Source organism: Mercenaria mercenaria, chromosome 3, assembly GCF_021730395.1.
Source record: "Mercenaria mercenaria strain notata chromosome 3, MADL_Memer_1, whole genome shotgun sequence".
Lineage (NCBI taxonomy): Eukaryota > Metazoa > Mollusca > Bivalvia > Venerida > Veneridae > Mercenaria > Mercenaria mercenaria.
The window spans coordinates 71,806,487-71,829,103 of NC_069363.1; the positions used below are offsets into that span (position 1 = coordinate 71,806,487).

A 22,617-nucleotide genomic window follows, 5' to 3' on the forward strand; every position below is an offset into this window, starting at 1 on the left:
GGCCCCTTTTGAGTGGCCACCAGAGCTAAAAACAAAATATTGTATGCTTCCTATGTATGAACTGCTGTATCTTTAGCTAAATTGATCTATATTATTCTTGTATGGACTTTTCTCAAGTTTATATTGTTTTGAAGAAGCCAGTTTAAAAAATAAATAGAGGATATTCAAGTTTTTTGCATGAATATGTTTTTATTTTCATCGAGTGGTATGAAAATAAAATATTTCACGAACTATGTTTTTTTTCATACCTCAAGATGAAAATAAAAACTGTATTCATGCAAAAAATTTGAATTTTCTGTTTATTATATACACAAATGATTTAAAACGTCATTTGTTTACATTTAGAAGTTAGAATGAGCGACAACAACAACAAAGCATTTTCAGTACAGCGGAAATTAAGTCTTATTTTAGAAATAAACAAAAAACGTTACCTTTACAGCATCCGCAAAGACATTGAATATGAAAGTCTAGTTGTACAAGTTGCATACAACTCACAGTTCCCAATAATATCGACATATTGTTGTGAGATTTTCTGCCCCACTTCGAAGAAGTAGGGGTATATTGTTTTGCAGATGTCCAGAATGCTTAGGCCTAGGATCATGAAAGTTGGTAGGATGGTTGTTCATAATCAGCAGATGTCCCCTATCGATTTTGAGATCAGTAGGTCAAAGGTCAAGGTTACAGTGACCCAGAACAGTTAAAAGGTTTAAAATTGATATAGAGGCAGATGACCCCTATTGATTTTGAGATCAGGAGCGGTTTAATGGTTCCCTGATGATAATGCCACGTACTCGTACAAATACTGCTTAGAATGTACCATAGGCGGGCTGCGATAATTATTGATTCTATATTTTGACTTGAAATAGTTTGCCTCACTATTCATATACATTTTTCCCCTTCAGATGGTAAATCTACCTAAGTAACTGCTCAAGAATACCAAAGTAGTTCCGGAATACCAGTGAAAATATAGAAAATATGTGTGTGTGTTTTTTATAGGCAGAGAATGCTTTCTTTATCCCATCCACAGGGGATACCAATTCAGTGAATTTACTTGTTATATATGAAATACATGGTTGAATATTTATTTCTGTCTGAAAATACTGTTAACATAGGAGAAATATGGCTTCACATTTACGCCATTTATTTTGTTTACAGATCTCACGAAGACTCTTCAGATGATTCAAGGTCACGATCTGGCTCGCGTGACAGGAAATAAGGCGGTCAAGGTTTGATTGTTGTGAAAATGAGCTGTGCTTCATTTCGGTTTATTCCTTGACATTAGTGTCCTTACTTACAGATGTTCATATGAGGACAAATTAGTATTCATTTTTATACGCCCGTCTCTGAAATAACGGGGGCGTATTATGTGAATAGCAGTGGCGGGCGGTGGCTGATGTCCAAAAGCATGTCACTCTCTAAGTCGAATAGTTTTCATCGGCTCTTCACCAAACTTGCTGACAATGTTTGTGGGCATAATATCTTGGCCAAGTTTGATAACCACCCAAATCACCAGAGGCAATCTTGGATTATGGCCCTTGAATTACTCGAAAACTGTGAATTTAGCCTTATCTGCCCTCTTAAGGTAGGACAACTCTAATGGACAATATTCCAAACTTAATTCAAAATGTGTTTTTTATTATCTATATCATACCACTGAATTGTTTTTAAAATATTAGGACACCTTTCCAGGTGAATAAAAATTTTTTTTAAAAAAATTCCATCCCACCCCATGTTTTCACTTTTACTCAAAATTATCTGACCCCTAGGGTAAATAAAATGGCCATAAATTACTTATATTAAGCAATATAATACTAAATTTGGAGTTTATGGACCAAGAAGTGTTGTATGTTTGCAAATAAGATGATTTAAATGTTTATTTGCAAGACATTTCTTCTAAATTTGCATTTACCCATGACAATATGTGCAAACTCAAAAGCACTTTATTCCGCGGCAAAATGTCGTGACGACATTAAAAGTATGATTTTTCCGCAATAATATGATTATTCCAAAACAAATTAATGCTTATTTTTTATAACTGACCTATTCCTAAGGTAAATAAACCATATTTAAAAACTTTGCCCGTCTAGTATTGAAAAAACACCAATGGGAAGTTGGAGAGATGGAAATATTTTCATCACTTTATTTCCACTACTACATATCGACAGCTGCCTATAACAATCAGAATCTATGTATTATTGACATTTTTACAAGTTGTTTGGAGTTTATAACAATACAAACACATTTGAATACATTTACTAGTTGGTTTAACCATTTTAATGTAAAATAATATGATATCATTAGGTATTTGATACCACCAAAAAGTAAATTTGCCGAGACAAAATTTGAGTAAATAATATATCTTACGCATTACATAAATATTTTCTGGTAAATACATTGTATGATGTTTTATAGATAAGAACATTGCAATAAATATAGAACACCTATATTGTTATTTCCTTAATTATCACTGTGGATGTACAGACAAATAAATGTACAGAAAACATTTTTGTCCCTGAACAGTTATTATACCAGAGTATAAAAATCTAGTGATTTTCAAAATATTTAGCAATTTGTGGTACAATCTCTTCCAACACTTTCTTATTGTTAGAGACTCTTGGTAAGCCTTCTGAGTTCTTTGAAATAAACACATCTTTTAAAGCATCTTCCCCACCTCTGTTATGCAACAGTTTTAAGTGATTTATATTCAAACCAGACCCAGCAATGTTTTCAGCGGTAGGTTTTTTTATCACACCTGAATAAATCAACGGATTCAATGATGGCAAATTGAGTGTTTTAGATTTGTTGAAAGCCATGTTATTAGCAATTGCTGACTGAGTAAAACTATGAGCCATTAAATCACTACTTGAGAGGTTCACAAACTTGATTAATTTCCCAAGGGCAACCACATCACCCATGGCATTGTGTGCATCGTATGTTTCACCAAGTAAAGATGACACAAGGTCTACTTGTTTCAGTGATGTGTTCGGATAAAGCTTTCGAAACACTGACATGGAGTCAATGAATGCACATTCTGATAACTTATCCTGAGCTCCAATGTTCTTTAATGTAGACACAAGAATGGGAAAGTCAAATCTGCGACCATTGTGAGCTACTAAACATACACTTTTGAATTTGGATATCCAATTAACAAATTCATCCATAGCAGTTTTTATGGACACTGATTGCACTTTTGTTCCATTTACTGTCATTTCCTCATTATAAAATGATATGCCAGTAACAGTTGTTGCAGCCATAGAAATGGGAACTGTTGGTTTAACATATGTATTGAACTGCTCTCCTGACTGTAACTCCACTGCAGCAATCTGTGTAATCTGCGGAAGCACTCCATCTTTAACTGCAAAACAATTGAAAAAAAAAATGTATACATATTCACTTTATTCAGAAGTAAATGTCCATTCCCCTACTTCACTTGCACAGATTGTCCAAATTTTGGAACTGCTAGTGGAGATTGTACTCTTGTCCCCAGCTTCTCAGACTGACACTTTGGTCGAAAGAGCTATTGGTGACCCTCCATGAGAAAAATTCTGACATGCATTCCCATGTTAACTGTATATATAATAATGTTGTTGAAATTAGCATAAAAATAGTTCTTCAATGATAACAATGTTATACCAAATCCAAGCTGTCTGGTAGACTATGTTGTACATACAGCAGACACTAGCAACCATGTGTCTGACACCAAAATACAGAAGTTAGTGGACATGATTTCTGAAGTTGTAACAAACTAAACAATTACTCACTCAGGCCTGTTGTTTCCAAGTCAAAAGATATAACAGCTGGGGGTCCTGGTAACTGGACAGGTTTAAAATTACCCCTTGGAATGGAATCTGGAATCTGTTCCACATCTACATTGTCGCCGTGACCAATTCCTGTTATATAAAAGTATAAATGCAAACAAATGTATTCATCTTTTGGTTTTGGTTTCCCTGGCTGCTGTCCTAGTAACAAAAGTAGCTGTAAAATTATAATGAATATGGCAGTTATGTTTTAAAATATCCAAGTGTTAAACAACATATATGAGCCGCACCATGAGAAAACCAACATAGTGGCTTTGTGACCAGCATGAATACAGACCAGCGCAGATCAGGTTCCGTGCTGTTCGTTTTCGAAGTCTATTGTAATATGGGGAAACATAAGCGAACAGCATGGATTCTGACCAGACTGCAGATGCGCAGACTGGTCTGAATCTATGGTGGTCGCAAAGTCACTATGTTGGTTTTCTCATGGTGTGGCTCATATGTATTTGTAAAGGGGACCATATCATAACGTACAAGTTCAATATTACAAGACTCTTGAAGAGCTCAGAACATGAAAATCCCCCTTGGTGGAGTCAGTAACTGTAAAAGCAACAATGGGTCTTACATGATATGAAGCCTTAAGTGTAAATAGCCCGGAAACTGTTTTGTAGTCCCTAGACCTATAAAACAATAGGGGATCATCTGCTGGTCATGACAAACCTCCATACAAAGTCTGATGTTCCTAGGCTGAAGCATTTATGAGTTACTGCCCGGACAAAGTTTTGCAGTCAAAGGTCCCCTGAAACCTTTGACCTACTGACCTAAAACAACAGGGTTCTGAAGAAGGGGGGCATAATAAACATTTTCATGTTTACTCACCTGACTGATACGTGTCTCCTTCTAGAGCTTCATTTGCACCTTGATTAGTAGCCCGTTCCTGTTTCAGCACCAGTCGTCTACGTTTAGTAGATGGGGATTGGGCTTTCTGTTGTTTGGTGTGTCGCCGCTTCAAGCACATGTCAGCATACTTGACAGTGTGTGCACCAGGAGATAGTCCGAGCTTGTTGAAACCCTGTAAAACAAATTATAATCATAAAAAACAACACCTTTCTACCCCTATAAGAATATAATGTATATTGAAGATACATACAGATATTGCAGTTTGCACAAAAAAGATTAATACTTTGCTAATGTTTTCATCACAAATATTGTTAAATTTATTTGTTTACATAAATTATTCTGACATGGGTGCCACACTATTTTTTATTGACTTTTAAGTTCTAGGTAATTTTCACCAGAAACTGACAACTGCCCAAAAATAATTTTTAGATTCTATGAAGTTTTCATTACCAATCTCTCTTATGCGGATGGACATAAGTCTTGAACTCACAACTTATTGCTCTCATGCCAGGTAATCAGTATAAATTGAATGTATAGAAACATACTTACATTAAAGATCATGGCATTCAGGTTTCATCGATATCCAAGAAACAACAACTGGAATAACAAGAACAATCTGAAACGAATCAATAAAATTGAACAAATAACAACAAAATTAACCAATAACGTAAGAAAACAAAAACTGTCTGACAGTCAGTGCTTGACAATTCGAAGCTTGTTTATATAGACAAAATCCTCCCTACAGCAAGTGTCTCAAGTTTCATTGCAATAGCATTGATTGAACTTATAAAAAGTTAAACAAAAAGGGCCATAACTCCTTACAAAATCATCCTAGAGTTATGGTGCATTTGCCTAGTTTCAAGACTGAAGTTTCATTGCAGTAAACAAAATACTGGACTTCATAAAAAAAACTGTAACCAATGTAGATGCATTTACAAGTCCCCCCCCCCCCCCCCAACCTTAACCGCTTTGAATAGTCAAAATAATAACGGTAAGGGTTTTTCAAAGAAAAATGAGTGAGGAGACAGGAATTGTGGTGGTACCACAAAGAAAAAAGTGATTTCCCTCATCACCACTCATTTTTCCCTGGAAAATCCTTAAATACGAAGTAAAGAACAATAACAAATTCAGAACATTAACTATTTTATACCTTAGTTATATAGTGCCTTCCTTCATTTACGAATGCTGCTGTGGCATGGACTCGGTAGTCAAGACTGCTGGTGTTGCCGTAATGGTGACTCTTAGGAGCTCTCAGTGTCACTTCCTTGTTGGCATGTTCACACTGTTGGCTTGAACCAAGATCTATATACTGATGGGCATTATGTATCAGTGGATCAAATATCTGTTGTAGTCGTTGTCTGAGGGTTTCATCGTGTAGAGCTGTCTTATAGGGCAGGCTACGATGAAGATATTTTTCTCCTGGTTTTCTTTTATATCCACAATACCTAGGCATACAAAGACTATGGTCTCCAAACTGATGTGGAACAATGGCTTTCAAGTTGTTTTCCATTCCACTTTTATCTCCTTGGTTTTTGGCAAATGTGTATTTTAAACACTTTTCAAGGTGGGTGATAACACTTTTGCTCAACTTGATACCTTTGTCATTTTTCAAGCAATATAGACTTTTGGTAAAGTTTTTAACCACATGATTTTTATCAAATCTTTTCTTCATACTTATTCCAAGGTTAGTTTTTATTTTTGAAATAAGTGTATTGTCTCCATCACCCTCCAAATACTCCACTGGGGTGCCCTCTTCCAACAATTCATGTACCCCCTTTACACCACTTGTGGCTTCCATAGCCCTAGCACTACCTGTGTGGTTACGCACACATCTATGGGGACGAACTTTTTGGCCTGGTCTTTTTCTTCGCCACCAGCTACAAACACCGCAAATTCTGTGACCAACAACTGTCTTGATGACTTTCTTCTGTTTTGTAGACTTCCCAGTGGTCATGAAGAAAGTATGAGCTGTGAGAAATAACAAACATAAATATTAGATTGAATGTCATTCATACTTTTCAAGTTATACTTCAGACAAGCCTTATTTTGTATAATAAAGGGAGATAATTAAAAAAAAATAGGTAGAGATACGGTTCTTTGATACTGCACTTCCTGTGCCACATCACACCATGGTAATACTTACTTTGTACAATTATCATGAAAATCCATCCATTCCTTAGATATTTCAGCTGATGGACATGACGGATGGACAGATGGAATAACGGATGGACAATGCAGAAACTATATCCTTAAAAAGTAAAATCGACTTTAATTTAGCCATTTTGTTAAGTACATTTGTTGATTTGTTGATAACTTAGTTAGTTCTCTATTTTCAAAAGTAGTTTTTTGACATACTTGTATTGTACAACATTTCATACAAGAATACACATATGGCAAACAAATATATTTTAAAAGAAAAATACAGCTGAGAACTTACAGGTTAGAGAGTCAAAACCTCGTTTATGCCAGGCTGTGTCCACAGCAACTGACATACCACTTCTTGTGCGGCATGGATATTTAGGTAGTAGTCTGACTTTAGCTTTTCTGGCTTGCTTGGGTAACGTTCTATGTAATTTGGGAGTGTGAACTGGGGGAGGCACTGGCATTCTGTTGTCCAATGGAGTGCTGCAAACAAACAAATATATATAACAAATCTGAATTTGTATTTTTGTCAGGGTGTGGTTGTGAAAGCTTATTATTCTTGAGGTTGCATGTTCGATCCTACATACTGAATCTGGGTTCCATAATCCATATAGTTTACACCCTGAAATCAGGTTAACTCCAGCGGCACAGAAGAGCCTCCACATATGGATAAAATGGCAAAGAGTTTTGATTATTGGTCTGTGTATGCTGGTGCTACATGTTGACAAATTAACCCTTACCCTGCTAGATTTCTATAATGAACTTGTCCATCTTTAAATTTGGACAGTATCATTAACTGTTAGATGGGATGATTACAAAAAAAATACTGACTGAATGGCGAACAGTGCAGATCTTGATCAGACTGCATGGATGTACAGTCTGATCATGATCTGCACTCGCCGCAAAGGCAGAATAAATCGTGTCCAGCATGATAGGGTTAATATCTGTACTGTAAATAAAGAGTCTCCAAAAAATCTGAGACTGAAATCTTACCTTTGAGGCATTGTATTTCAAGGTTTTAGAAAATGATTGAAACATATAAGTACCTGCAACTGTTATCTGGTAAAGAGGCAGTCTCTGGGACATTCTGTTCAACATGTTCAATATAGCTACATGTATTCTCATCATCACTCTCAGTATCAGTCCAATCTAGTTCATCATCATGAAGCCTCAACCTATTTTTAAAGAATGCTAGCATTTAAAATTGTATTTAGTATAAATTCATGGCATACTGTGCAATGTAAAATATAATGTATCCTTGCAATACGAAACACCAGAAACACTAACTCTGTTGTTGATTTGAAGATAAAATTAGTCATAAGTCACAATCTAAGGTTTTGGTTTGAACAATCAGTTAGCCATAAGTCACAGTCTTTGGCTTGAGTATCTAAAAAATAATATTCTTACTGTGATACAGGAGATGAATCTGGTAGTGGACAAACGCCCAAGTCTTCAATCAAACCACTCATACCAACTTGTGCATCTTGAGACTCTGCATGTGCAATGGTCCTGTAGAATTAATTTGAATTATAAAAACAACTGAGAAATATCAAATATTGTTACTGACTTCTATTTTGGAGTCCATAGACTCAAACTATTGCAAAATTTAATGGACTGGCACTTTCCACACTATTCTGAAAAATTATTTTCAATTAGGTGGAATCTATTTTTGTATTTTTATCAAAATCACAGCTTTGGACTCCTGGTTCTAAAAATGTAGAAAAAAACTTGGTTATCAGAGATTAACTGATTGACTGACTGATAGAATTAAGTGCATATGATATAGAAATCTTTTAAATATCAAGTATATACAACCTAAGGCTATGTGTCTAACAAAAAATAAACATACTCCATTTCATTCTTTAATGCCTCCTCAGCTACGGCTCGTGATGACTCAGTGGAAACTTTCTCCACAACATCTCCTGCCCGAATCTCCATCTTTTTCAAGTTTGCATCTGACACTGTCTTTAGATTTAGTGTAGCTAACATGTTATTTACACGTCTTGGCCCACCCAGACTATCGATCATTGCTGGAAAGATATTGACAGTTTTTCAAGAAAGAAATTAAACCATTATAAAAACATAAATACAGTATAGTGGACGCAACTTGATCCCGATGGTTGACCTTTGTATTATAATACATAATGAGGCACAACCTATTATTAAAAAGGTGCGTACGTAAAACGATTTATCTATTTGCATTCATAAATAATTCAAATTTAAAACTGATTTATCGTGATATAGGTTCACTGCACCCGTTATTTCTACAATTACGGACAAGTGAAATTTGATCAGAGTTTACTATAACTATTATACGGACAAGTAAAAAATAGCAAATAACAAAAACGGACTTGTAAGCAAGTCAAAATCAGATTTCGCTGCCCCTGACTTATCAAACAATACATTGTACCAACTGGTACACAAACCAGAAACCGGATCTTGTTACAACATTCAGTCATCTGAAACCCACAGGCCATTCGGGCCACTAAGCTTGCAGAATTTACTGGCCCGGATCACTTTCTACTGGCCAAAATCTTTTGTTATACATGTGGTGGTACTGTACACATTTACTTACATCTTCATTGCATTCAACATTTTCTTCTCATTTTTTCATTTTAAAAAAGCAAAGAAAATGACAAAACGCAGCTGATTTCATATATTACCACATTTTACCCGTTTTTTTTATCTCCTTGCATACAAAGCCATGTAAAAAGCAGGGAATCCTAACAGCAAACGTTAACGGTCGGATGAATGGAATTCCCTTGACATACTTGATGCATTTTACCAAGGTATAAGCGATAAATGTACAGACAAGATCCAACCAAAATTTTCACTGGTCAAACAAGCCGGTCATTTGGAAATTTTCACTGGTCCGACAGAAATTTCACTGGTCACACTCATAGACCATTGGATCTCTGCTTACTTCAAGGACTGCACATTTACATTGATTAATATTTTTTCTAAATAGTCCACACTGGTACTGTGCTGATGTTGATTTATATATTACAGTTACACATCTATTACACAAGCATAAAACTTTAAAATGTGACATACCAGTTCCAAGTTTGGTGTTCACTGCAAAGCAAGGCATGCCTCGACGTTCAGCTGTCTGGTGGTATGTCTTTCCGTAGGCAGCACGGTTTATGTATTCACAATCAGGATTTTCACATTTCACATATAAATACCCTCCAAGTCCTTTCTGAAGGTCCCCCTGAATTGTGTTTATTGTCAGTGGCACAGGTCCAAGTTTACACTTTTGACAATATTTTAGATTACCAAGAAGCACTTCCCACTCAACCAGTCTTCTTCCCACTTTCCACGATTCATCTAGATCTAATCCAACGCGAGTAGTTGTTACATTGTTTCCACAATAACAGTGATCATTATTCAATAATTTCTTTCGTCGACTTACTGGTTTTCTCTTCGAAAACTGACCTTTCTGGTTTCGTGCCATTCCGTTTTCAGAAAACGCTGGTCGCGAAATCCAATTACTTTCGGTTTAAAAATATTTATATTTTCGAATATTATTAAACAGAACTAACTGAAATATTAATCAAATACCACTTTATGATAGTTATGACCAATCAAAATAAAAAATATTGCGTAAATACATATTTTGGGATGAAATCAAATTTTTACCGTAGTTTACCGATGACGAACGGAGCGTTGCGATATTTACCGAGTTTAAAACGACATTAGCCGATCTTTTAAAATTTTGGTGGGAGTTATTAGAGTTGTCCTGCCTTAAGTCGAAGACTTTTCATCCGATCTTCAGCAAATTTGGTGATAGTGTTTATGGGCATAATATCTCGGCCAAGTTTGATAACCACCCAAATTGCCCCAGTTACTCTTGTATTATGGCCCTTGAATTACTCGAAAACTGCGAAAATAGACTTGTCCATTCAGTTTTGATCAAATTGTCAGTTTCATCCCACTTGAAACCATCATATCAAGTACCTTGATTCCTTCTTACTCTTTTTTATACGCCCGTTTGAAAAACGGGATGTATTATGGGAACGCCCTTGGCGGGCGGATGGGTGGGCGGGCGGCGTCCATAGACTTTGTCAGGAGCATTTCTTCTACATGCATGGAGGGATTTTGATGAAACTTGGCACAGTTGTTCACCATCATGAGACAGAGTGTCATGCGCAAGAACCAGGTCCCTAGGTCAAGGTCACACTTAGAGGTAAAAGGTCAAATTCAAGAATGACTTTGTCCAGAGCATATCTTCTTCATGCATGGAGGGATTTTGATGAAAGTTGGCACAATTGTTCATCATCATGAGGCGGAGTGTCATGCGCAAGAACCAGGTCCCTAGGTCTAAGGTCAAGGTCACACTTCGAGGTCAAAGGATACAAGAATGAAAACTTTGTCCGGAGCATTTCTTCTTCATGCATGGAGGGATTTTGATATAACTTGGCACAAATGTTCGCCACCAAGTGGCGGAGTTTCGTGCGCAAGAACTAGGTCTAAGGTCAAGGTCACGCTTAGAGGCCAAAGGTCAGATACAAGAATGACTTTGTCCGAAGCATTTCTTCTTCATGCATGGAGGGATTTTGATTTAACTTGGCACAATTATACACCATCATGAGATGAAATGTAATGCGCAGTTCCCTTCTGTAGAATTACTTCCCTTTGTTGTTACTATAAATAGCTTATATTGTAACTATTTCATTACTAGTCGTAGGGAAAAATCGAGACCACTTTTCTGTAGTACAACATAGATGTTACTTTCCAATTTTAGGTGTATTTTAAGGTATCTCTACCTGGTAAGGAGTTTTTTAGTGGACTTAGAAAAACAAAAGACTTACAATGATTACTAAACAACCACAAAATTAAAATTCCATTTGCAAATACAGGTGCTAGAGTAAAGAAATTTGCTGTGACGGGCGTATATTGTGACATTCTGGCACTCTTGTTTTGGGTTAACAAGACTGTGACCCTAAACTGCTTATTTTCATTGTCACTTTGGCCCTGTTATCACTCCTGTCAGTTCAAAAACTTCTTCTGGTCAGTATTGTAAAAATTTCTTGAACTGCGATTTATACTTGGCAGGCATATTGCTATTGGGCCGTGGATGAACCCTGATTTTGAGATCAAAGGTCAAAGCTGCAGTTAAAAAAAACAACAGTCACCATTAACCCCCTTTTCAGGGTTCCCATGGTCAGGGAAAAACATATTTTTTTCAAGGTCAGGGAAAAGTCAGGAAATTTTGTAACTGGTCAGGGAAATTTGGAAATTTAGCAAAAGTCGGGGAAAAGTCAGGGAAATTTGAAACCAAAATGCAAAAGCAGGAAAATAAAGTTGTGAAAAAAGGATGAAAATAAAAGTCAAAAGCAGTTTCTTTTCATTTGGCTAAACCAAACATTTTTAAAAAATACAGTCTGTTAAACAAAATTATTTTTAACTTTTAAAAGAATTAAGACTGTATGAATGAATGCTATGAACTGTGTAGTCCTGCATAGTTGCAAATTAATTTCATCATTTTACTATATAAGCCATAATAAAACTTTGCTGTTATCTATGTTTGTATGGAAAAGTTATTTAAGAAAACTTATTACATATCATTCTTACAGTAATATTTACCATTTTCTTTACTCAAATTACTGCTTACAGATTGCAATGTGCTATTTTGATTTATTTTATATCTAAATAGACCTTAATCTTCTGGTCAACTCTTCTTAGTAAAGATCAAAACTAATTTTCAAGTGCAAAAGTGTTTATGGAAGTTCAGTGTTTGATAAGTTTGAATGGTTATTAGTGGTGGATTTTGTTAAAAGTAAAAGTCTGTTTTAATAGAATTCTATGCAGCATCTTAATTTTACTCTGTAATATTTTAGAATTCAGCTGACAGAGAAAGACTGAAAGATTAAGAGATGCAGAAAAGATGCAAACAAATTGCATACTTAGGGTGGATATTAGGACTTATTTTGCATGATAGAAAAACAATTAAAAATGGAAAGTTAAACAAAAAAAGAAATCAAACACTAATACCATTGTACATAAGAGGGTTTAAGTAAAGTTAACTACAGCTGGAAAAGTAATTCAGCATGATAAAAATGTGTAAAGTAAGATTTTTATAAGTCATTAAATACTGATGTGTTGAGGCATTTAAGCTGAATACTATTTACTGTATTGAATTTTCAACTTTCGAAAAATAATCTGGCATTTATGCTTTTAATGATTCTATGTCAGATCTTTAAATATTATTTGTAGAATGCAAACTCAAATACTGTAATGTAAAAAGGAAACAAACAACTTCTAAATATATTGCAACATACATAATCTGTTAATTCTACAAGTAGACTTAATTAGAATCATGTGTAAAATGCGATTTTCTACAAAAAATATATGAATAAAGGCAAATTTTCATAAAATGTTGTACATTTGTCAGAACAGACACAGTAGAAAAATCCAAAATTAGTCTTTTAGTGAATAGTAGGGACCTTTCTTGTTGTCTGTTACATCACACTAAAATAATATAGCGATCTGTTAAACTGGAACAAACTTTCTTTACACCCTTTAGTTATCAATATAAAAAAAAAATATGGTAAGGGACCTTGGCTGATAGTGAAAATGGAGACCACATTTATCAATATATGACCGGGTAAGTGTCCCAGAACGCGAAAGTTTTGGTCAGGGAAAATTGGAGTTTGGTCAGTGAAATGTCAGGGAATTTTATTTTCTCTGCTTTGTGGGAACCCTGCTTTTGGTATTTGAGGATTCTCAGTCAGTTGTCATAGTCCCAGTCATGATAAGTGAAAAGATGGACATTATGTGATTATGCTGTTTGTCCATCTGTCTGTTTGTGATCTAGTCCACTCAGTAATTTCAGAATGCTTTGACCTATGATCCTCAATATTTATAGACACTTTACTCCATGTTTATTTTGCTGTGTACAGTGGCTCTTGTTAGGCCTAAAAAAAAAATTCTTTGTTTCCGGTAACATGCTCAAAAAAATTAGGGTAGGTAGGTCGTTTTTAGCTCATCTGATTTTTTGAAAAAAAATGATGAGTTATTGTCATCACTTGAGCGGTTGTCGGCGTCGGCGTCGGCGTCGGCGTCTGCGTCGGCGTTGCCTGGTTAAGTTTTATGTTTAGGTCAGCTTTTCTCCTAAACTATCAAAGCTATTGCTTTGAAACTTGGAATACTTGTTCACCATCATAAGCTGACCCTGTATAGCAAGAAACATAACTCCATCTTGCTTTTTGCAAGATTTATGGCCCCTTTTGTACTTAGAAAATATCAGATTTCTTGGTTAAGTTTTATGTTTAGGTCAACTTTTCTCCTAAACTATCAAAGCTATTGCTTTGAAACTTGGAATACTTGTTCACCATCATAAGCAGACCCTGTACATGAAGAAACATAACTCCATCTTGCTTTTTGCAAGATTTATGGCCCCTTTTGGACTTAGAAAATCAGTTTTCTTGGTTAAGTTTTATGTTTAGGTCAGCTTTTATCCTAAACTATCAAAGCTATTGCTTTAAAACTTGCAACACTTGTTCACCATCATAAGTTGACCCTGTACAGCAAGAAACATAACTCCATCCTGCTTTTTGCAAGATTTATGGCCCCTTTTGGACTTAGAAAATATCAGATTTCTTGGTTAAGTTTTATGTTTAGGTCAACTTTTTCTCTTAAACTATCAAAGCTTTTGCTTTGAAACTTGCAACACTTGTTGACCATCATAAGCTGACCCTGTACAGCATGCAACGTAACTCCATCCTGCTTTTTGCAATAATTATTGCCCTTTTTGGACTTAGAAAATAATTTTCTTGGTTGAGTATTATGTTTAAGTCAACTTTTCTCATAAACTATCAAAGCTATTGCTTTAAAACTTGCAACAGTTTTTCACCATCATAAGTGGACACTGAACATCAAGAAACATAACTCTAACCTGCTTTTTGCAAGAATGATGGCCCTTTTTAGACTTAGAAAATCATGGGTAGGACAATATTTCTATTACACAAAAAAAAATCAGATGAGCGTCAGTACCCGCAAGGCGGTGCTCTTGTTTTTAATTTTTTTATTAGCTCACCTGTCACAAAGTGACAAGGTGAGCTTTTGTGATCGCGCGTCGTCCGTGCGTCTGTGAACTTTTGCTTGTGACCACTCTAGAGGTCACATTTTTCATGGGATCTTTATGAAAGTTAGTAAGAATGTTCATCTTGATGATATCTAGGTAAAGTTTGAAACTGGGTCACGTGCCATCAAAAACTAGGTCAGTACGTCTAAAAATAGAAAAACCTTGTGACCTCTCTAGAGGCCATATATTTCACAAGATCTTCATGAAAATTGGTCAGAATGTTCACCTTGATGATATCTAGGTCAAGTTCGAAACTGGGTCATGTGCCGTCAAAAACTAGGTCAGTAGGTCTAAAAACAGAAAAACCTTGTGACTTCTCTAGAGGCCATATATTTCAAAAGATCTTCATGAAAATTGGTCAGAACATTCACCTTGATGATATCTAAGTCAAGTTCAAAACTGGGTCATGTGCCTTCAAAAACTAGGTCAGTAGGTCAAATAATAGAAATACTTTGTGACCTCTCTAAAGGCCATATTTTTCATGGGATCTGTATTAAAATTGGTCTGAATGTTCATCTTGATGATATCTAGGTTAAGTTCAAAACTGGGTCGCGTGCGGTCAAAAACTAGGTAAGTAGGTCTAAAAATAGAAAAACCTTGTGACCTCTCTAGAGGCCATATATTTCATGAGACCTTCATGAAAATTGGTCAGAATGTTCATCTTGATGATATCTAGGTCAGGTTCGAAAGTGGGCCACATGCTATCAAAAACTAGATTTACAGTTCATAGTTTCCAGAATTAAACACGTGGGTGCAGATGCTCACCTGGTTCAAAAATTATTAAAATCTTTTGACCTCTCTAGAGGCCATATTTTTCAATGGATCTTCATGAAAATTGATCTGAATGTTTACCTTGATGATATCTAGGTCAGTTTTGAAACTGGGTCACGTGCGGTCAAAAACTAGGCCAGTAGGTATAAAAATAGAAAAACCTTGTGACCTCTCTAGAGGCCATATTTTTCATGAGATCTTCATGAAAATTAGTGAGAATGTTCACCTTGATGATATCTAGGTAAAGTACAAAACAGGGTCACGTACCTTCCAAAACTAGGTCAATAGGTCAGTTAATAGAAAAACCTTGTGACCTGTCTAGAGACCATATTTTTCAATGGATCTTCATGAAAATTGGTCAGAATTTTTATCTTGATAATATCTAGATCAAGTTCAAAACTGGGTCACATGAGCTCAAAAACTAGGTCACTATGTCAAATAATAGAAAAAACGACTTCATACTCAAAACTGGGTCGTGTGGGAAGAGATGAGCGATTCAGGACCATCATGGTCGTCTTGTTTATCAGGTGAGACTTGATGGAAATTATTTTTGTGTCAAAAATAAGAGGGTTATGCCTTAAGAGCATCATTCAGTTGATTTCTAACATTACTGACGATGTTCAAAGCATAAAAAAGTGCAATTTTGCAACTTCTAGTTAAAAAGTTGAAAAAAATATTCTCCAAGGCTATAAAAACATTTAGGGTCGGGCCAAAAATTTAGGGTAGGTCGGGATACCGGAAACAATTTTTTTTTCACGCCTTACTTACTGCTGTCATGGCCTTTTTGTTAATAGTTCTGCTTATAAAATTATAGATGGGTAACAATTTATATAATCACTAAATGATTTTAATCATTTATTTTGTTTGCAGAATGTAGAAACACCAAGCTGAGATACAAGTACCAAGAAAAAGGAACCTAAACCAAAATGCCAGCTGACATGCAGGAAAATTAATAATATGCAGGATCAGTTACTGTTTACATTTTTTGTACTAGCAAGATTATCCATAAAAATTGAAATGGATTTAATACTAGATGAGTTTGTATGCACATTACATAGCATTATCATTGAAATGTTTTTACAATTGTAACATTAAGAAGCTGTAAGTCTTTAGCTTTCCCTAGCACAAAGTGCTCAAGTTGAGCTCTTGTTATAACACTGTTTGTTGTCCAATAATATTGGTCATTGACAGTTTTACTGTTAATACTTTAGAGGTCAAAATTTTTGTCCTCCAATACAAATGATAACTTGCCTCAATAATATCCTTAAGCCTGCCCGCTTAGCTCAGTAGGTAGAGCGTCGGTCTACGAATTGCTGGGTCCCGAGTTCGATCCTAGGGCGGGGCTTATGTTCTCTGTGATTATTTGATAAACGTCATTGTATCTGAAATCATTAGTCCTCCACCTCTGATTTATGTGGGGAAGTTGGCATTTACTTGCAGAGAACAGGTTTGTACTGGTACAGAATCCAGGAACACTGGTTAGGTTAACTGCCCGCCGTTACATGACTGAAATATTGTTGAAAAACGGTGTTAAACCCAAAACAAAACAAAAATCAATAATATCTTTCATGATGCTTGATCATCTAGGGTCAAAAGTTAGGTAAGGATGTCAAATCATAGGAAGTTTTGTTAACATAACCTCCAGATGAAACAATTTTTAAAAGATTTTCATGAAACCTGGTCTGTCTATAGAAATTAGTTGATTTTTGAAATTGATCATTTGGGTCAGCAACTTAGTCACTAGGTCAAATCTTACAAAACAGGGTCACGATTTTTGTCCAATCCTAATGTTATGTGGTCAGAATATAATTCCTGGACAAGAAGTATTGGAAACTAGATCATCTGGGGTCATAACCTATATGTTAGTAGATCAAATTATAGAAAAATCTTGATAACATAACACTAGAGGTCATTTATATGAAATCTGGTCTGAATGTTTGCCTTAATGAAATCTTGTTTAAAACTGGTTTAAAAACTAGATATGGTGAGCCATTCTATATTTACTGTATTACAGTTCTTAATGTAGAGCAATCTAGGATTAACAAGTAAAAAGTATAAACATTTTATAGACCTTCTTGAGGAGAATTATAAAGTAAAAACAATTTAGAGGTCTAACAGTGCTTGTACAAAACTTGGACAGCAACTATTGACCTGCTGTCAAACCTATATAAATTTATGTTTCAAGATGTAATAAAGCAGCTTTTGAGATAAATCTGTGACTTATAGATTTTATTAAAATAAAATCATTCAGAAGAATTTGAGACTACTATCTAGATATTCCTTAGGCATATTCTTCCCCTTCTGCAAGATTCTGAGATCAACTGTTACAGTCTGGTCTTTGTAAAATCACTTATTATGCCCACAAAGGCCAGCATATGCATGTAGTATATGAATCACTTTGCCTGTCCAGAGCATAATCTAAAAGATATGTGAGGAACTGACTTTAAACATTGTAGATGGCAACGAGTAGTGTAGTTTACAGTAACCATAATTATTACATGACCCTTTATAAACAGGAAAAATCAACAACAACACGTGTAGCGTTTGTTCATAGATAATTATTAACTTCCAACATTTCGGCGTTAAGCCTTCATCAGGGACCCTTTGTATAAATCGCCGGTCCATTATCAGGGACCCTTTATATAAATCGCCAGTCCATTATTTGCGCTATTTGACAAATGTTTGCTGGTCAAGATATCAAATATCTGTGAAATATAATATCTCATATTGCAGAGCAACAGATAAGCTTTTAGAGTCAATTCGGTATAACCCCATCAGTTTGATTTGAATTGCATATTAGCAAATACTAAAATGTGTTGCTCCAAGATCTTTTTGTCAGTTACATTTTCATGCATGTCAGTTTGAATTTATGAAGAATTTCTTAATTTACAATATGAAAAGATGTACCTAGCTTGAATATTTGATAAAAAGCAAGTGCTCAAGGTGAGTTTTCGTGATCACCGTGTGTTGGTCATCAACAATTTGACTGTTAACACTTTAAAAGGTCACAATTTTTGAAACTTGGTCAGAGTATTACCCCAAGTTAAATCTCGAGCAAGTTCGCCACTAGGTCATCTGGGATAAAAAACAACATGGTCAGTAGGTCAGTTACAGTTAACACTTGAATATTTTATGCTTTATTTACCATGTTTTCATTTTCACAAAGGGGTGTGTAATATACACCAAAGTAGAGCTTCATATATATTTCCCCAGCTTGACGGCACGTAAATATAGAATTTTTGTCAGCTGTCTGGTAATTACATTTTTTTATACGCCCGTTTGAAAAATGGGATGTATTATGGGAATCCAGCTTGGGCTGCGTCCACAGACTTTGTCCACTTTGTGGACTTAGAAAAACAAAAGAATTACAATAATTACTAAACATCCACAAAATTAAAATTCCATTTACAAATACAGGTGCTATTTGCTGTGACGTGCGTATATTGTGACATTCTGGCACTCTTGTTTGCACCTATTGAAGAGTGCTTCCATTTGCTTGGTCTGAAAGCACAAACTGAACAGAATCAATGGTCATATATGGTATATTTGGTATTTTCTGTTTTTAACTTGGAAAAATGAATTAATCGTTCAAGCTGCCATGTGTTCACGATGTTGGTCAGTTGTCGTACAAAGACAAATTATTATAGAAATATTAAAACCAGCTGAAATGCAAAATTTGGCGGCTCTGGGCTATGTGTTAAATCAGTAAAGTTATTTTCTTTCAGGTCTGTTCAAATAAGATGCAATTAATACAGCTTTTTTTTTCTTTATTTTCTGCCAATTTTTGCTGATTAATACATTGGGTCATATATTGTTAAACAAACACATAAATTGACAGTGATTTTCTCCTTTAATGTACCTATAATTATGGTATGTTTTAGATGACCGTAACTGGTTAAGGAGTGATTGTAGTTTTGTAAATTGTAAATATAATTCACAGACTGATTTTTGGTAGTATTATATTCCAATGTATATGTTTTCCCCAGGATTTTGATACAAGATCAGGAGTGTGTAATATACATGCTAGCATTATATATTTGAGTGTTTTCGGTAATGGGAAAACCTTGTTTTTTAACACTCTTGAGAGGCCACATTTTCTACCTAATCTTTTTGAAATGTTGTCGAAATGTTTGTCTCTAGGAAATCTAGGACAGGATTAAAGCTTTGTTACTCCGAGGTCAAAAACTAGGTCACTAGGTCAGATCATAGAAAAAAAACTAGAGGTCACATTTTCAGTTTGATCATCTTAAATCTTATTGTATTTATTATGGGGGGGCTATATAGGAGTCAGATTTGTTGTTCCCGTCGCATCGCGAAATCTATTATCTCAGTTACCACTAAATGGATTTGATTCAGACTTAAAATAGATGTTCCACCTTATCATCCGCATCATGTGACACAAGGTGCATAACTCTGACACCAATTTTTCATGAATTATGCCCCCTTTTACTTAGAATTTAAGGTTAATTTTGATGCATTTTCACAATATCTCAGTTATTACTAAATGGATTTGATTCAAACTTAAAATAGATGTTCCACCTTATAACCAGCATCATGTGACACAAGGTGCATAACTCTGACACCAATTGCTCATGAATTATGCCCCCTATTTACTTAGAATTTAAGGTTAATTTTGATGCTTTTTCACCATATATCATTCTGATTGGCTTAGAGCCAAAGGGAAGTAACCTTTTTTTTAGCTCACCTGTCACAAAGTGACAAGGTGAGCTTTTGTGATCGCGCGGTGTCCGTCGTCCGTCCGTGCGTCCGTCCGTCCGTAAACTTTTGCTTGTGACCACTCTAGAGGTCACATTTTTCATGGGATCTTTATGAAAGTTGGTCTGAATGTTCATCTTGATAATATCTAGGTCAAGTTCGAAACTGGGTCACGTGCCGTCAAAAACTAGGTCAGTAGGTCTAAAAATAGAAAAACCTTGTGACCTCTCTAGAGGCCATATATTTCAAAAGATCTTCATGAAAATTAGTCAGAATGTTCACCTTGATGATATCTAGGTCAAGTTCGAAACTGGGTCACGTGCCTTCAAAAACTAGGTCAGTAGGTCTAAAAATAGAAAAACCTTGTGACCTCTCTAGAGGCCATATATTTCACAAGATCTTCATGAAAATTGGTCAGAACATTCACCTTGATGATATCTAGGTCAAGTTCGAAACTGGGTCATGTGCGGTCAAAATCTAGGTCAGTAGGTCAAATAATAGAAAAACCTTGTGACCTCTCTAGATGCCATATTTTTCATGGGATCTGTATGAAAATTGGTCTGAATGTTCATCTTGATGATATCTAGGTCAAGTTCGAAACTGGGTCACGTGCGGTCAAAAACTAGGTCAGTAGGTCTAAAAATAGAAAAACGTTGTGACCTCTCTAGAGGCCATATATTTCACGAGATCTTCATGAAAATTGGTCAGAATGTTCACCTTGATGATATCTAGGTCAGGTTCGAAAGTGGGTCACATGCCGACAAAAACTAGGTCAGTAGGTCAAATAATAGAAAAACCTTGTGACCTCTTAAGAGGCCATATTTTTCATGGGATCTGTATGAAGGTTGGTCTGAATGTTCATCTTGATGATATCTAGGTCTGGTTCGAAAGTGGGTCACGTGCCATCAAAAACTAGGTCAGTAGGTCAAATAATAGAAAAACCTTGTGACCTCTCTAAAGGCGATATTTTTCATGGGATCTGTATGAAAGTTGGTCTGAATGTTCATCTTGATGATATCTAGGTCAAGTTCGAAACAGGGTCATGTGCGGTCAAAAACTAGGTCAGTAGGTCTAAAAATAGAAAAACCTTGTGACCTCTCTAGAGGCCATACTTGTGAATGGATCTTCATAAAAATTAGTCAGAATGTTCACCTTGATGATATCTAGGTCAAGTTCGAAACTGGGTCACGTGCCTTCAAAAACTAGGTCAGTAGGGCAAATAATAAAAAAACCTTGTGACCTCTCTGGAGGACATACTTTTCATGGGATCTGTATGAAAGTTGGTCTGAATGTTCATCTTGATCATATCTAGGTCAGGTATGAAACTGGGTCAACTGCGATCAAAAACTAGGTCAGTAGGTCTAAAATTATTAAAATCTTTTGACCTCTCTAGAGGCCATATTTTTCAATGGATCTTCATGAAAATTGATCTGAATGTCCACCTTGATGATATCTAGGTCAAGTTTCGAAACTGGGTCATGTGCGGTCAAAAACTAGGCCAGTAGGTATAAAAATAGAAAAACCTTGTGACCTCTCTAGAGGCCATATTTTTCATGAGATCTTCATGAAAATTAGTGAGAATGTTCACCTTGATGATATCTAGATAAAGTTCAAAACAGGGTCATTTACCTTCGAAAACTAGGTCAATAGGTCAAATAATAGAAAAACCTTGTGACCTCTTTAGAGACCATATTTTTCAATGGATCTTCATGAAAATTGGTCAGAAGTTTTATCTTGATAATATCTAGGTCAAGTTCAAAACTGGGTCACATGAGCTCAAAAACTAGGTCACTATGTCAAATAATAGAAAAAACGACATCATACTCAAAACTGGGTCATGTGGGAAGAGGTGAGCGATTCAGGACCATCATGGTCCTCTTGTTTAACTTTTGTACTGAATTACTTCCCCTTAAATTCCAAGAATTAGTCTATTTTTAGAAATTCTATTTTTAGATTTTTAATATTTTAGGTATTTTTCTAACTTTTTTATTATTAGTCTTATGTAAAAAGTAAATACATTTTTCTGTGGTAACATGTGTCAATAAGACACTTTTTATGCCCCCGAAGGGAGGCATATAGTTTTTGAACCGTCTGTCTGTCTGTCGGTCTGTCAGTCTGTCGGTCTGTCAGTCTGTCCGCAATTTTCGTGTCCAGTCCAAATCTTTGTCATCGATGGATGGATTTTCAAATAACTTGGCATGAATGTGTACCACAGTAAGACGACGTGTCGCGCGCAAGACCCAG

At 35.5% G+C, this 22,617-nt stretch overlaps 2 protein-coding genes across 3 annotated transcripts in view; one reads left to right on the forward strand and one right to left on the reverse strand.

Annotated features, from left to right (window-relative positions):
* The window catches only part of LOC123524437 (zinc finger Ran-binding domain-containing protein 2-like), a 95,743-nt gene extending 77,830 nt beyond the window's left edge, over nucleotides 1-17,913 (forward strand). For both annotated transcript variants that reach the window (XR_008370389.1, XM_045302642.2), the window contains exons 7-8: nucleotides 1,156-1,226; nucleotides 16,528-17,913. Coding sequence is in view for 1 of the 2 variants with exons in the window: in XM_045302642.2 (XP_045158577.2) it covers nucleotides 1,156-1,216 (61 nt within the window). In the remaining variant the exon portion in view is untranslated. The remainder of the gene's footprint in view (nucleotides 1-1,155; nucleotides 1,227-16,527) is intronic.
* LOC123552078 (uncharacterized) lies at nucleotides 4,686-10,543 on the reverse strand. The gene is made up of 8 exons (XM_053539897.1): nucleotides 9,855-10,543; nucleotides 8,650-8,830; nucleotides 8,208-8,309; nucleotides 7,847-7,975; nucleotides 7,096-7,283; nucleotides 5,809-6,626; nucleotides 5,208-5,274; nucleotides 4,686-4,830 (listed from the first exon to the last, which is right to left on the reverse strand). The coding sequence occupies exons 1-7, from the start codon at nucleotides 10,252-10,254 to the stop codon at nucleotides 5,209-5,211; spliced, it is 1,884 nt and encodes a 627-aa protein (XP_053395872.1). The 5' UTR covers nucleotides 10,255-10,543; the 3' UTR covers nucleotides 4,686-4,830; nucleotide 5,208.
* Nucleotides 17,914-22,617: the final 4,704 nt, after the last annotated feature.